At 37.4% G+C, this 17,308-nt stretch overlaps 1 protein-coding gene across 1 annotated transcript in view; it reads right to left on the reverse strand.

The window, feature by feature from the left end:
* Positions 1–17,308, reverse strand: part of Fchsd2 (FCH and double SH3 domains 2) — a 212,099-nt gene that overhangs the window by 104,811 nt on the left and 89,980 nt on the right. Inside the window, exons 5-6 of the mRNA XM_059270348.1 lie at positions 6,875–7,019; positions 377–510 (exon numbers count right to left, since the gene is read on the reverse strand). Of these exons, the coding sequence (XP_059126331.1) occupies positions 377–510; positions 6,875–7,019 (279 nt within the window). The remainder of the gene's footprint in view (positions 1–376; positions 511–6,874; positions 7,020–17,308) is intronic.

Genomic DNA, 17,308 nt, shown 5'->3' on the forward strand with positions numbered 1-17,308 from the left:
TGACATATGAAAGTCACAAAGGTTTTCAACAATTAGAGCTAATATGATCAACACCAGGCTCTTAAACCCTAATTGTCAGACAGCATAGCAACTTTAAACTTTGGTAAGTTCTGAAGTCTGTAAATATAATGTTTATTTATTTTCTTTCTTTTTTAAAACTCAATTTAATTACCAAATATCCCTATTTTGCCATATTAAAAGATAAAACTTGCCAATAGAAGAAAAAAATGTGATCTACAGCACAAAATACATGAAGGTAAACGAATCCAGCATGACTTAAGAGCAAGTCTAGACCTTCTATTAAGAGAGAACAAAGCACTGGCAAAGATAACATTTATTTGCATAGCTGTTTTCTTAGAAATGCTAAAATACCTACTTTGCTTCGATGTCAGCTTTCTCTCTGACTGCATGAGCCATCTGTTCAGTCTCAAAGTACTTCTTTTTGCCTTTCGCTAAATCTTTCACAGTTTCTTGTAATTCTGTTTGGATCTTTGTCAACTGGTCCACACACTGTAAAATACAAAAATGCAATTATTAAAATTTTAGTTTTTAAGTTTACAGAAAATGAATTCGTCCTAAGGACTGTGCAATATGCCTTTAGGTTGGCAACTCGGGAGAAAAATCAGCAATTTACTGTCCTTGAGTTGCAAATTAAAATCTGGAGAACAGCTGGTACTTCCCTCTCAAGTACTGTAGCAAATAGTGTCACAGTTGCTTACCCATCATTCTTTGGAAATAACCCCAATGCTGTCACTGACATTAAGGTACGGCTAGGAAAAGCAACTATGAAAAGACTCATGCTGTTGCAAGTATCTTGACAATAAAAATCAAAAGAATTAAGCATGTATTTTTCATAATCTTAATAAAGTCTATTTTAAGTATTTGGATTAAAGGAGTTAGGCTGGGCAATAGTGGCAAATGTCTTTAATCCCAGCACTCGGGAGGAAGAGCCAGGTGGATCTCTGTGAGTTCGAAGCCAGGCTGGTCTACAGAGCGAGATCCAGGACAGGCACCAAAACCAAAAAAAAAAAAAAAAAAAAAAAAGATTAAAGGCATTAAGATAACTATGAAATCTATTATGGAGAATATGGAGATGGCAGATGGCTCAGTGGTTAAAAAAATGTTACTACTTTTGTACAGGACCCTAGTTTGATTTCCAGCACCCAAACTGCACAGCTCACAACAACCTATAACTCCAGCTCTAGGGGACCCAACACCCTCTTTAGGCCTTTGCAGGCACCTGCTGCACTCATGTGCACATCCTGACATACACATACATAATTTAAAATAAAAGTTTACTATGTAAAGGACTTGTACACATTTTTCTATAAATCTGTTTAAATATTAAACTTGAAAAATTTTTAAAATTTTAATTAATTTATTTTTTAAATTACACTCATGATATTAATTACATTTGTGGTATTCATTGATTACATTCAAAGTATTCATTCAATAATTATATTTATGATATTCATTAATTACATAAATTGTATTGATTTATTACATTCATGACATTATGTCCTGATACAACTGTCCATTTGTGGGGTTTTTCAGCCTAGACTATCTCAACAAAAACAACAGCAACAACAATAACACTAAACACCTGAAGTCACACACACACACATTTTATTTATTTGTTTGTTTGTTTATTGTTTTTTTTGAGATAGGGTTTCTCTGTGTAGCCCTGGCTGCCCTGGAACTTACTCTGTAGACAAGGCTGGCCTCAAACTCAGAGATCTGTCTGCCTCTACCTCCCAAGTGCTGAGATTAAAGGCGTGCGCCACCACTGCCTGGCTATAATTTCTGTTATCATAGACACTTAATAATTGCAATGTGTCTATATTTATCTCTAAGTACTACCAGACAAAATAGAAAAAATTTTAATGAGAACATGAACTTAAGTTTTTAAATTAGATTTATTCATTTTATGTGCCTATATGTATGTGCACCTTGTGCATGCTTACTGCCCTGTGGATGTCTGAAGAGGACATCAGATCGCCTGGAACAAGAAGTTACAGATGGTCGTGAATCACTATGTGGGGGCTGGGAATCAAACCCATATCTTCTAAAAGAATAACAAGTGCTCTTAATCACTGAACAAACTCTCTAACCCCCAGAACATGAGCTTTAAAATGTCATAGAGAAGCCAGACATGTTGTTGCATGCTTGAAATCTCTGCAATTGGAGGCTGAGGTGGGACAACTGCCACAAAAAAATCAAGGATAGCCTGGTCAATAGTAAGTTCCAAGTCAACTAGAGGTATAAAGTGAGATCTTATCACAAAAGATAAAAATAAAATTTAGAAAGTTTCAGAGAGTATTTTGAGTAAAAATTAGTTCTGATAGTGAGAGAATAACTTGGATCAGCCTACCTTCCCACATTCAGGTAAGTATGTAAGTTGCTACAGCACATACAGACCATGTGACTGGGAGACCAGGGAGAAAGGAAGCATACCCAGATAAACTTTCCACCTGGCTTTTCCATCCACTTTTGATCCATGACACCAATAATTATAGTCATGACACTATAATTAGGGCTGGTAAGGTACCTCAGTGGGTAAGCCAAGCTGATAGCCTGAGTTTGATTCCTGGGACCCACATGATGGAAGGAGAGAATGAACTTCCATATGAATATATATATATATATATATATATATATATATATATATATATATATATATACACACATACACACACACACACACACATATATAGTATATATTTCAAAAATTTTAAAAAGCTATAAACATAAATTGGTATTAGTCCTCTACTCTGTAGAGAAAGTTTGCCCAAAGAGCAGGAACTTATAAAGCAAAGACCTAGAAAGAAAGCTACTGCAGAGGAGCAAGCAAGTCCAAAAAAAACCAAATATAATTTCCCCAAGTCATTAGCTGACTTCTAAAAAGCATGTGTGGAATGAAACAACAAGGAATCTAGTAAATAGTAGCTGAGGGGCCAAGTGTTCAGCAGAGATCAGAGGGTCAGAGCAGCCACATGCTCTGAGAGGACAGAGGTTACAGTTTAAGCCTTGTCAGCAGAGAAAGCAGGTAAGTACCCCACAGTTTCCATTAAGTCCACAGGAGTAAGTGAAATAAACCAAGCCTGAAAAAGTCCCAAACCAGACCCCAATGGGACAAGGGCTAGAATTCTGCCAGCTTGTCAAACTCCATTCTCTTTGACAGAGACATCCCAGACCCTCCCAAGTTTTTATCCATAGTATCCAGTACAAAGTAGGTCTAAATTACTGAGTTTGATTCCTGGGACCCACATGATGGAAGCCAAGAAAAGATGTCCAATAATAAAAAGTGACCAGTATGACTCACATAGTAGAATTATGATTAGTATGTTTAACGGGATTTAAAAAAAAAAAGGTTAGGATATAGCTCAATGGTAAAGCTTTCCTAGCACACATAAGGCCCTGTGTTCAACCTGTAGCATTATGGAAAAAAGATAAAAAGAAATATTTAAAGAAAACATAGAATACAAGAAAAACATAAAAAAAATTATACCTGCACCCAAAAAAAAAAAAAACCTACACAGAGAAACCCTGTCTCGAAAAAAAAATTATACCTGAAACATAGGATCTATTTTATTAGTAAGTCAAAAATTCTAAAACTAAAAACTACATTAAGATTTATTTAAAGCCGGGCAGTGGTAGAACATGCCTTTAATCCCAGCACTTGGGAGACAGAAGCAGGTGGGTCTCTGTGAGTTTAAGGCCAGCCTGGTCTACAGAGTGAGTTCCAGGACAGCCAGAGCTATTACATAGAGAAACCCTGTCTCAAAAAACCAAACAAACTGTCTCAAAAAACAAAAAACAAAACAAATAAACAAAAGATTTATTTAAATACCAACAAAAAGATTCAGTCAGTATGGAAATCAACTCTGGTAGGTTCATTGAAAATTCTAGGAAAGAAAAAAAAATCTAAGGTTGCCTACCTATAACCTAGTGAGAGAAAAATTACTAAAAAAGAAAGTAAGAGGCCATCAAGCCAAAGAGGTGGCTCATCAGGTAAAAATGCTTGCTGCACAGGCTTATCTAGCTCAGTCAGAGGCTGGGATCACATTGTAAAGAGAGAATAAGCTCCTGAATGTTGTCCTCCAACCTCTACACACGCATGCCCACACTTAATCACATACACCATACACACTTATAACACTTCTATTAAATAGCATTTTTCAAAAGGATGACATTGGTAAAAGTAGAGCTGATGACTGATTTTTTTTAATGTGAGTTCTAAATATAAGCATTTGAGACCTTGGATCTGTCCATACTTGAAATCTCAGAAATTTTAGATATATAAACTAACATAGTCTCTTCTGGGCTTAAGGCTGTTTAAAGGAGATGTCAGTTATTATCAATACCAAAGTTTTGACAAGTACGCCAATAGGTACTTAATATTCAGTAACTTTCTAGATGAAATATAAATACATTATCAACTATAATATAAAACAAGGTCATTCACAGGAAAAAGAATTGTTAAATCTCATCAAATATTCCTTGCCCAAGAATGTTGGTTAGATTCAGGTCTGAGACTATTCCAATAATGGAAGAGAAAAGACATCAAAAGCAGTTATATTCTTTCAAAACATTGTGTTACTGAAAAAAGATGGAACTTTTCAGTAACCAAATTAGATTTGGCAAATGTACTGGCAACTGGAAATTAGTATTTCTGACAGGATAGGGCATTAGAAGAAATTCTCTGTTTTACCTTCTACTCCTCCTTCTATAAAATTACACACGTTCCTCCCCTCAAACCTCAGACACAAAAAAACTCATACACTATATTCTCCTCTAACTAGAAATCATTGGCAGAGCTGTGTGGTGGTGGCACATGCCTTTAATCCCAGCACTCGGGAGGCAGAGGCAGGTGGATCTCTGTGAGTTCAAGGCCAGTCTGGTCTACAGAGGAGTTCCAGGTTAGCCATGACTGTTAAACAGAGAAACTCTGTCTCAAAAATCCAAAAAGAAAAAAGAAATCACTGGAGTGGTTGTATACTTTGTTCACCACGTTTCCTTACACCAATGTGTTTAAGCCAAATGATATTAGATGAATGTTCTAGAAAAATAAAAAATTTATATGTACACATATAAATATTTAATATTAACTCTGGGCTACTGAAATCATAGTTGGCCTACAGAATAAATTTTTTTAAATTTCTGAAATCAAAATAAAATTAAAACCAAACATTGTATGACTCCTGAAATGCTATCTCCTTAAGTAATTATTTTACTATTTCCTAAAGTATTAGTAATTTCTAATAAAGAATTTTATCAGGTAGCATGGTAACTTAATTTGTCAAAAAAGGACACAATTTAAACATCTAATTTTTCCTACTAGGACTTAATGCAGTTTTATTTCAGGCTAAAGAGAAATTAAACTAGCCAGAGTGAGAAAATGTGAGAGGCTCTGACATCCCAGGGAAAGACCTGAGTTCCCACAATGCATCAAGAACTTGGGCTTTGTGGGAGGACAACCTGGGTTTACATCTCAGTATTTCCAGCTGTCAGTTACATAACACAGGACTTTTAATCCCACTAGTCTTAGTTTCTCATCAATAAGAGAGGTTAAAGTAATATAATTGCCTCAACAGGTGACATTTACAAACCAAGTTAAGAGCAACGAAGCACAGCTCTGACATATAGCAGCAGTTATGTATTAAACATCTTCCTTTAAAAGCAAACCTTTCATAAAAATGATATTCAACATTAACATTTTCCCATCATTTTTAAGTTAAATCAAAGAAACAACTCCTTTGAAAATGTTTACTTGTGTATATAATTAATCTTTTTTTTTTTTTGGAGACAAAGTATGTTTTTGTATTTGCTAGGCTGGCTTTAAACTGGCAGTCCTCAAATTTACATTGTTTCTTCCTTGGCCTTCTGAATAGCTAGGACTATAGGTATGCATCACCACATCCAGCTATTCTTAAACTAATCTTACTAGTCTTTTGGAGTGGGGAGGTGAGGGGTGAGACAGAATCTCACTCTGTAGCCTTAGCTGGCCTGCAACTCATTATGTATACCAGGACAGCCTCAAACATAAAGATCCATGTGCCTGGGTCTCCTAAGTGCTGCGATTAAAGGTGTGTACCACCACTCCCGGCTACTCACTAGGCTTTTAAAAATTAAACTTACTAGTATATTTGGCAAAATGTGTCAATTTCTTTCTTTTAAGTTTCCCAAAATGGCCCAACTTGATATTAAGACTGATTAATGCAAACTTTTCCAAGACTTAATAGGATTAAGAATGTAAGTACTTTAACACACATCAACCAATATTGTATAACTATGTAGCTACATTTACTTGAACTATTTAAGTGGTCTCACTCTAGCTCTGACTGGTCTAGAACTTCCTATGTAGACCAGGTTGGCCTTGAACTCACAGAAATCTGTTTTGTCTCTACCTCCCAAGCGCTGGAATTAAAAGTGTGCACCACCAACCCTGACATAAGTGGCACTTGGCACAAGTGATATTCCTAAGAAGTATTTATTGAGCTTTCCCAATATCTATAAATTTAAATTATACTCACCTTTATCAGATAACAAAATATTTAAGTTAAAGAGCACACGATACCGAGCAGTAGTGGCTCGTGCCTTTAATTGCAGCATTTGGAAGCAGAGGCAGGTGAATGTCTGAGTTCAAGGCCAGACTGGTCTACCGAGCAAGTTCCAGGACAGCCAGGGCTACACAGAGAAAACAAAACAAACAAGAAGGCACATGTTGAAAAATCCTGGTAAAAATGCTATCCAGGAACATTTGTGAACACATTTTTTTTTAATAGCTCTAAGTTTTAAAAGCAATTATAACATAATCTTACAGATTATAAATATTAAAATACACATAACAAAAGACAGAAAATAGAAACAATACCCGTTTTAGTTGCTGTTCTTTTAAGCTTCTTACTGTCCTTGCAGGTTCAGAAATGAAGTTTTTATAGTTTTCACATATATTGATCCGAGACTGGGCTACCTGCATAGTCCCCTCAAGAAAAGATTTCCAAACAGGATACATACTCCTAAATTCAAAGAAGGACAGAAAAGTATTAGGCAGGGAAAGTAAGGGGAAAAAATTGGCTAGGTTTTTGGTCACTAGAAGGGACAGAATGACTATCCTATTCATTACTATAAATGTATCTTATGTTGTCTTGTATGTAATATTTTAGCACATGTGTACTGAATACTCTATTTCTATATAGCTCATGAGCAGGGAATTTTATTATTAATAATGGAATAAAAAGAACACAAACATAACTTGAGACAAAATGGAATTGTAAAATAAATGAGTAATGTGGACTTTAAATGTTATGATCAATTTGTATTACTTTATTATGGGTAGTTTCCTATTTTACAGATAAGGTGAATAAGGCTCAGACTTAAGAGAATAAGTAGGTCACTCGAGAATATGATAGTACAGAAATAAAGATGAAGGCTATATACTTCTAAAGCACATTCTCTTTCAACTACATAAGTAGGTCTTATGTAAACCTACCCAGTTGGAAAACTATATTGAAAACAAAATCACTATGTGCTTGAGATGCCTATTTTGTCTAAAAAAGAAAACAGTGGTGATGCTCTACATCTGTCCCTGCTGTAACATGCCTGGCCAGCATCACAGTGTGCTCTGGAGGTACTCCAAGCAAACCCCACACCTTGCCTGATACCATGCTGAGAACCTCTTGAGGAAGTCAAAGAATTATTCATCTTTTACTTTTTCTAGCCACCTTCCTTTTCAAACCATTTTTTTCTAACTTACCAAAAGTTTCAGTCAGTTCTAGAATTTTCTTCTATTATATTTTATAACATAAGAATGAATGGCACTTAGTTTTTTAAATGAGAAACACTGAAACTGATTAATAAATTTTAATTTTATTTTCTGAATTTCCCTTATTTAAAAGAATTTTTCTACTACAGTAACAGGATTATACAATACAAAAAATATATAAACTGATGATATTATTAAAATAGAAAAAGAAAAACCCAAGCTAGTTCAAGGTCAGCTGGGTCTAGATGGCAAGTTCCTGGTCAGTCAGAGCCACATAATAAGACGCTGCCTCAAAAAGACAAAACAAACCAAAGAAAGCAACAAACAAAACACTTGATCAAACTATGATCTCCAACCAATGAGTCTTAGATATCACTCCATATAGTAAACCCAATTGGTTTAAATATGATCATATATTTAGGAAAAAATATACCACTTACCTCTTTGTAAAATTCAATGTATTACATAAGTATAAAAGGTGTCTCCCATGGCCTCACTACCTGACAATTGACAGGACTCAAAATGCAAACTATCATACAGTCAAATAACTGACATTTTTCCTCAGCACCGAGGGGGGAAATAAATTAGTGCTATTCTTGACAGTTGTAAGTTCATACTTCAACATATTTCTAAATTGTAATGAAAATAAAAAGTAAATGACTAGAGAAACTGTGGCATAGAAAGGGAGAGATGGAGGGGAATGAAGTCCATGATCTATGTTCTTCCTTTACTATAGAGCCCCTTCCCCTAGCTCACTGCTGTTCACAATTCAAAGTTCATCTGAAACATAACTTCCTTCAGGCAGTCTCATGATCACCACCACACCAACTTTGAGGCTCAACCAAACAACGCACCTCTGCTAGCTTTCAAGGCTCCAGCATTTTTCCTTCAATAAATATTTTATACCCTGGCAAGGTGGCACACTCCTTTAATCCTAGCACAGAGAGGCAAAAGCAGGCAGATGTTTGTGAGTTAAAGGCCAACTGATCTATAGTTGCAAGTTCCAGGAAAGTCAGGGCTGCATAGAAAGAATCTGCCTCAAAACAAAACAAATAAACAACAACAAAAATCACACAAACCCAAACCCCAAAACAAGTATTTCTGTAAAACTGCTTAATTATATAAACACTAATTAATTTCCTTACATAGTGAAAACTTCATGAAAGAAACAGGAGTACGTGCTTGTGAACAACTGCACTGCAAACACAGAAGAATTGGAAGACTATGTGACAATGAATGAATGAATGAATGAATGTCATTTGAAATGCACAATAAAGAGAGATCTTTTCACTAAAAATGTTTTGAAATTACTAGATATCCAGCAGCAAACATGAAGCTCAACCCAACCTTGAACCTGCCACAGCACTCCGGCCTCAGCCTCTCAGAGTGTTGGAATGACAAGGATGCCCACCACGCCCGGCTCAAGTTCAAGTCCAAGCAACATAATCTTGGAGCACACCTCACACATTTTATTCAAGCAACACAATCTTGGAGCACACCTCACACATTTTATTCAAGCAACATAATCTTGGAGCACACCTCACACATTTTATTCAAGCAACATAACCTTGGAGCACACCTCACACATTTTTATTGCCCCAACTTACTAATAAGAAGGTGAAAAGATCAAGCTTCCAGGACATTACTTTTGTTGGCTCACTCTGTCTCACTAGTTACTTTCACTGTCTTTTACTAATTCCTCTTTATCTTCCAGCCCCATAAATGCTGGAGTGTCCCAGAGTCTATCCACAGTTTCTCTTGCTATTAATTCATCCAGGCTCATGTTTTAAATAGCATCACTATGCTGACAATTCCTGAACTTTTAAGACCTTTCCACATAGCTTCCCTAACCTTCAACTACTGATTGAACATACATTAGATATTTATAAGCATTGTATACCTACCATGTCCAAGAATAAATACTTGATTTTCCTAGACTCTGTTCTGGCAATCTATTTAATCTCATGATGGCTACTGAAACACTGGTTCTTTTTTCTCTCACATCTCACAAATGTTTCATCAAGGAATCTTGTTTGCTTGAATTTACAAAATAGAATCTGATTACTAATGATCTCCTTCATTGCCCCCATCTGTCTTAAGCCACTATCATCTGTGCCTGAATTAATATAAAAGTCTCCTAATTGACCTCTGCCTCTGTCCTGTCCCTGCAATACACAGTGACTACTTCAATCTAAACATAAAACTGAGCAGAATTTAATACTGTCAGGCAGTATCAGTATCAACTTCCTAGTTAGGGTACTATACAATAGATACATAGGATGTTGCTACTGAGGGACTTGAGTAAAGAATGTGAGTGGTCTTTATATTATTGGTGGGGTATTAAATTACATTTACAAAATGTAGTATTACTCAGCTTGAGCTTACCGGTTAAAAACTGAGCTTACTATTTAAAAAAATGACATCATGAAATTTGCAGGTAAATGCATGGAACTAGGAAAAAAAAATCATCCTGAGTGAGGTAATCCAGCCCTAGAAAGATAAATGTGGTATGTATTCACTTATAAAGTAACATTAGAAGTTAAAGTAAAGTAAATGATAACAAAACTACAATCCATAGGCCCAGAGAGGTTATGTAAAGGAGGGGTCTAGAGGGGATTCAGGGATCTCCCTGGGAGGGGGAAATAGAATAGATTTTATGGGTGAACTGGGGGCAGGTGAGGGGAGAAGATGGGGTGGAAGGAGAGAGTGCAGGGAGAGACTGCAGGAATATGGAGTGTACCTGGGAGGTTGTGTGAAAACCTAGTGCAGTGGAAACTTCCTGGAATCTATGAAGGTGATCCTAATGAAGACTCCTAGTAATAGGGGATATGGAGTCTCAATTGGCCATCTCTTGTAGCCAGGCGAGGCTTTCCAGTGGCAGGACTAGGTTACATTCACCTGAGTTGTTGGTCAAGTGGGTTCCATGGAAATCCCCAAACAATCCAGGATGTTGGTAAAACAAAAGGTTGCTCTCCACAAACTGACAGTGGGGCCCTGTTGCCAAGGATAACACCCACACAATTCATTGAAGATGGAGACATCAAGCTGGTACCTACATGGAGCCTTCATCCCTATGTTCTAGTCTGTTTGGTTTGGGAAGGTACTCTGCAGGCTACCAAAAGAGAAACATGGACACCAACCCAACTAAAAAACATTTGACCTGCAATCTGTCCTGCCTGCAAAATATGCTAGGGTGATGGTGGCACAGACCTTGTAGGAGTAGCCAACCAACGTCTGATTTGACTTAAGGCCCACTCCATGAGAAGGAACCCATACTCAACACTGCTTTGCTTGGGTAATCGAGATCCAGAGACTAGATAGCCCAGAGACCTGGTGTAAAACCAAACACTACCCACCTAAAAAAAAAAAAAAATCAATAAAATGATTTCTAATGATATTCTGCTATACTCATATATTAGTACCTCATCCAGTCAACATCTGTGGTGATACTTTATCTGTATCCCCCAATAAAGTTTATCTGAGGATCAGAGGGAAACCCAGCCACTATATTAAACAGAAGTCAGGCAATGGTAGTACATGCCTTTAATCCTATCACTCGGGAGTCATGGATCCGTCTGTATCTCGGTGAGTTCAAGGCCACACTGGGAACAGAGCCAGGCATGGTGGCACATGCCTTAAATTCCAACACTAGTTAACCATAAGGGTCTCGAGGTCCATACAAACAGACAGGAAGTGACAGAGCTGGGCTGAAAGAGGAAGGGATGTAGCTGGGCGAAGAGGAAATGAGTTGGCAGAACAGAAAGCCATATAGGCATGGGTATACAAGAAGTAGGTCTCTTTGGAAGCTGCGGAGTTGGTGAGGTGAGGTTAGCTGTGGCTTTTTCATTCCTCTGATCTCTCAGGTTTTAACCCCGATATCTGGCTCCAGGATTTTTATTTAATAAGACCTTTTAAGATCCATATCACAAACATCAGAGAGGCTTCCTCCGGCAGTAGATGGGAACAGATGCAGAGACCCACAGGCAGACGTTATGTAGAGAGAGAATCTAAAGGGGAGAGTTCCATCAAATCCCTCACCTCAGAGCTCAGGGAACTGCACAGAAGAGGAGGGAAAAAGATTACAAGAGCCAGAGGGGATGGAGGACACCAGGAGAACAAGGTCCTCTGGAAAAACTAAGCAACACGCATAAAAAACTCAGAGACTGAAGTAGCAAGCACAGGTTCTACACAGGTCTGCAACGAGGTCCTCTGTATATACATTATAGCTGTTAGCTTAGTTTTTTAAGGGACTCCTAACTGTGAGAATGAGCATGTCTCTGACTCTTGTACCTGGCTCTTGGGACTCTTACTCCTAATGGGTTGCCATGTCCAACTTTGATATGAAAGTTTTTGCTTTATCTTATTATATTTTATTTTGTCATGTTTGGTTGTTATCTCTTAGAAGCCCGCTCACTAATATTCCTGAAAGGAGGAGAGAAGACAACGTGCAGCCTGGACTACCAACTCGGCAACCACCCAGACACATCCAGGGCTTTGAGTTGGCCCTCCCCAACATCTACCCCATCTGTAGCATGCTGGAGTACAGCAAAGGACTGGCCTTACGGAACCACAGCCATAGGGTCTCCATGACTCAGGGCAACAGCAGGGTATCTGAGAGGAGTTTCTGTAAGAGTCCAGTATTGACAGTGGACCTGACCAAACACACTACACAATGAACATTTGCAAGTAAAGCTGTTTGGACAAAAGTGTATACTGCATGACACACAGCAGCTTCCAATGCCACTAAGACGAATGATAAGGCAATAAGAGCAAAGTGGTTTTGTTTTTTAACTAATATTCTTATTTGTAATTTTTATTTTTATCTTATTTTTATTATTTCTTTTTTCGCTTTTCTTGGGGGGGACACTAAAGGGTGAAGGGTGGATACGAGGGAACTGGGAGATGAGTGAGATTGGGGGCGGGGGTGCATGATGTGAAATTCCCAAAGAATCAATAAAAAATTATGTTAATATAAAAAAAAGAACTGCAGCAAAACTGAAGCTAAGGCATTCCAGGGTTAGACAAAAGGGAAAGCTGCTGCAGATAAGACACAGGTAATTTGCAATCAGGTCTCTTCATGGCTTTGAATATGGTAAACAGAAATTTAAATTCCTTCTGCTGGCAAGGATGAAAACAAAAGATTTTTAAGCAGCTGAGTAGTGAAAGGCCTATTTTACAAAGACAGGAAGACAGTCATAATGAAAGGTAAAGACAGTTCGTTGCACTGTAGAAAATGGAGTTGTGAAAGGGAGCAATCACGGGCAGAGAGGAGCAGCTACTTAACATTCCAAAAACGAGAAGATGAAATCTAGATGTGGAAGATATCTGAGTTTTTGTTTTCTAGGCTGAAACATTTTCTAATAAAAAATGTTAGTGCCGGTTTACAGACAATAATTATTTATTTTATATGGGTGTTTTGTCTGCATGTCTGTCTGCACATCAGAAGACGGCATTGGATCCCAAGGGACTTCCATTGTAGGCGGCTGTGAACTGACATGGGAGCCAGAAATTGAACCCAGTACCACTGGAAGAACAGCCAGTGCTTATAACCACTAAGCCATCTCTCCAGCCCCTACAAAAAATATTTAAAACCAGGATTGGTGAGGGAAATATCCAGAAAGCTGAGGAGGGAACTTTGAGGAGTACTGATAGTGAAAACATAGAAAACCTACCTGCAAAGATTACAAAAAACACCCCCAGAGATAGTCTTACAAAGTCTAGCAAATGGTACATACATCATCAGACTGGCAAATGAAATAAAGGACCATTCAGGCATGCTAATAATAATGTATAACTTGATTAACAGAAAAGAGTAATTTTAAATATCATTTGAAGAAATATATCAATAAAGATTTATGGTAGACAATTTCTAATATCACCATTTTGAATGTACTAAACCTTTACCCAGAATTTCCTTCTCTGAGAATTTACCCCACAGATATAGTCACACTTTCATAGTATACAAAGATATATTTGTAAGCATAGGAGATTTATTCACTATAGCATTATTTATAATAGAAATTAACTACCAACAGGGAAACGAATAACAGACACAAGTCATCCATACTCTTGACATTAAAACAACCATTAAAAAGAATGAACACTGCTGTGAATGGCTGTCTAAAGTAGATTTTGTGCATGTGTATAGGCATATGCACATTTACTGGCAAAGAGACATTTATAGGAACATATGTATACAGTAACTCTAGTCCTGCTAAAAAGAACAAAGCTGTAAATATTATGGTCATGAATAAATCACATAGGAAAAAAAAAGGTAAAAGAAGAGACCACGTGCCTCTTATAGCAATTGCTCCAGGGAATAGGATATGAGTGGGTGATACCTGGGAAAGAAGAGGCTAGACTTTGTACTGTTTATACTCTTCTAAACTACTTAACTAATAATAATCATATATTACTTAGATAAGAATTTTTAAACTAAACCCAACTATGAATTAACTAAATTAAACAAGAAACTGAAATTACTAAAACCAAATAAGCTTCAAATAAATAAATAAATAAAAATTGCCAATTTCATTCTCAACAGATACCTCTATAAGACACTCAGACATTTAAGGCTCAGAAGAGGGGGCAGAAGATTTTTAAAAGATAAGATCATGGAGTTTTCTGTGAGATTATGTCTCCTAAGAATGTCAGAAGCTACACCATAAAGTCTCACCAACATGACTGTCTAAACATGAGCTGAACAAGGACAATACCAAGAGACAAGTGGATGGAGGGAAAGCCCATGACACCTCAATCCTACAAAGAATTTCAGACAACTAAGGCATGCTGAGAGTAATAAAAATAATCTTCCCCAGGGAAGAGCACACCAACTGGTTATCCAATAACAAATGATCATCTCTGAAAATAACCATAAAGTAACATTATACTTCTGAACCAGATGTTTTTATGTATTTAGGAGTATGTATTTATACATACATATGTAGCAATAATTAGTTTTAAAAAGCCATGAATTTGAAAGAGATAATGGAAGGGCATATGGAAAGGTTCGGAGAGATGAAAGGGAAGGAAAGAAATGATATAATTGTATTATAATCCCCCTGAACAAAAGCAATTGTTTCTTAAATTGGCAATTGCCATTCTTACCCTCAATTCTGATCTCGCTATTGTCTTCTCCAGAATACCTTCACCATCCTCTCAAACTGCCTCAGTTAAATTTTGTGGGAGTAGACCTTTTGCTACCACCAGAACAGTTGGGAGCTCAAAAGTACGCTTAGAAGATGCTGCTGAAAGTGGCTTTGGAAAAGGAAGGAAAGACGGTACAGGCCCTGGGAGGACCAGTGCTCGCAAACAGGCTCAGAGCCCAAAGGGGGTGCAAATGCAGTAAGGTCAGACATATTCTGCATGAAAAACATGGCAAAATCATGGAAGCCATGCAAAGGTCAAGTTTGGAGTATTTCAGTGAAGTGGCCACAGAATAGAGTGAAGATGAAGTCAGGTGAGGGAGTGACTTGGGCTGGATGACTTGGGCTCCATGGTTGGACTATTTCAAGAAGCAGCATCTTCCTCGCCTGTAAATTGGGTAAGTGTGTTTACAGACCTACCAGTTATGACAAGAATTGGGTATCATATTACTAGGTTAAAGGAAGAAAATAAAATAATATGAAAGACTGAAAAGAAAACCTCCTGGGAGTCACTGTATAATCCTCCCTCCCTTCCCACTTTTTTTTAGTCGGTCAGTAAATATTTATCAAGTGTCTTCTGTGCCAAGAACTATTTTAGATACAGAGGAAGCTGTCTATACTTTGCCTCAGAATAAATATCACAAACCCCAAAACCAAATCAACTGTAAGTCCTCTGGCTTCACTCTTAGAAACCTCTGAAATCTCCCCTACAATCTCATTTTTTACTATAATTATCATGGTTCAAATGAAGATAAATGAGGAATTATGAAGTTTTATACTTTGAACATTTTTGTGCTACTCTACTCTACCTTGAACTCTGACTGGGGAGTTAGTCATGGGCTTCTCTACTGATAATTCTTCAATGCCTCTGCTACCTTCTGAATAAAAATATAAATCCTAGGCATGATCATCAAAGCCCTTTATGATGCTTACTTATATATTCTCCACACCCACTGCCAGCTTACCCTCCAACCTATGCATTTCACACCAGCAATCCTGAACTTTTACTGCTACCCAATACGTTTTTTCATATGCTCCACACCTTCAAGATGTTACTTCTGCTCAGATTCCTTTCACCAAGCTGTCTGCCTGGCAAAGTCTTGCACACTCCTTAATACTAAGTGCTACATAAGCGGAGATTTTTCTTTCATATGCACCTCTACTACTTCCCAATCTGGCAACTGTTTATAGTGGCTACTTTCTGTAAGCTCCTGAAAAACAGACACCGTTATCTTTCAGGGTCTATAATCCTAAAGTCTACTTTAATAGCTAACTTACTATATAAAATAAGGATAATTATATTTTCCTCGCTGGGTTGTTTTAAGAATCATAAACATGAATAAAGTACTTACAAAGTGTTGGCATTTAGTAAATATTCGGTAACTGTTGGGTTAAAACACCTCTTACAATTAGGTTTTATAAGCTTGCCTGGGAGCATAGCTATTATTCTTTTTTCTTTAATAACCTACTCCTGAATTTCAAACAAACTAAAATACACCTTGTGATGGTATTGTGTTCCCCAAAATATTGTGTATCTTAATAAACTTATCTGGGGTCAGAGAACAGAAAAGCCACAATATTAAACATAGAGGTTAGGCAGTGGTAGCACACGCCTTTAATCCTAGCATTCCAGAGACAGAAATCCCTCTGGATCTCTGTGAGTTCAAGGCCGCATTGGAAACAGCCAGGCATGGTGACTCACACCTTTAATCTCAGAAAGCAGCCTTTAATCCCAGGGAGTGGTGGTAGAAAGCAGAAAGGTTTATAAGGCGTTGAGGACCAGAAACTAGAAGCATTTGGCTGGTTAAGCATTCAGGATTTCGAGCAGCAGTTCAGCTGAGAGCCATTGGGATGAGGACACAGAAGCTTCCAGTCTGAGGAAACAAGACCAGTTGAGGATCCGATGAGGTGAGATAGATGTGGCTTGTTCTGTCTCTCTGACCATCCAGCATTTCACCTCAACAACTGGCCTCGGGTTTGATTTTATTAGTAAGAACTTTTAAGATTCATGCTACATCTGGCGTCCAACGTGGGGCACGAACCCACGACCCTGAGATTAAGAGTCTCATGCTCTACTGACTGAGCTAGCCGGGCTACAACACCTCATCCATCACTTGCAATCCTGTATCAGCAACGAAGTCTCTTCTGGAGGGCTGATTCACATCAGTAACATAGAGCCTGTTTACTAACCTATTTCTTCTATTTAGAATTTGATCCTCCTATCTCTTTCCCTTCAGCTGAATTGTTTACATACTGGTAAGTTCATAGGAAAATCTCTGTTTTTATTTCCTATTTTACTTTAATATTAAAATTATAACATCTATTATTTTGTAGCTACAGAAGTTGAAGTCTGCCAATGTGAATAACTTTTGGGATTTCTTCTAATATTCCATTTTCT

Source organism: Peromyscus eremicus, chromosome 1 (genome assembly GCF_949786415.1).
Source record: "Peromyscus eremicus chromosome 1, PerEre_H2_v1, whole genome shotgun sequence".
NCBI classification, from domain to species: domain Eukaryota; kingdom Metazoa; phylum Chordata; class Mammalia; order Rodentia; family Cricetidae; genus Peromyscus; species Peromyscus eremicus.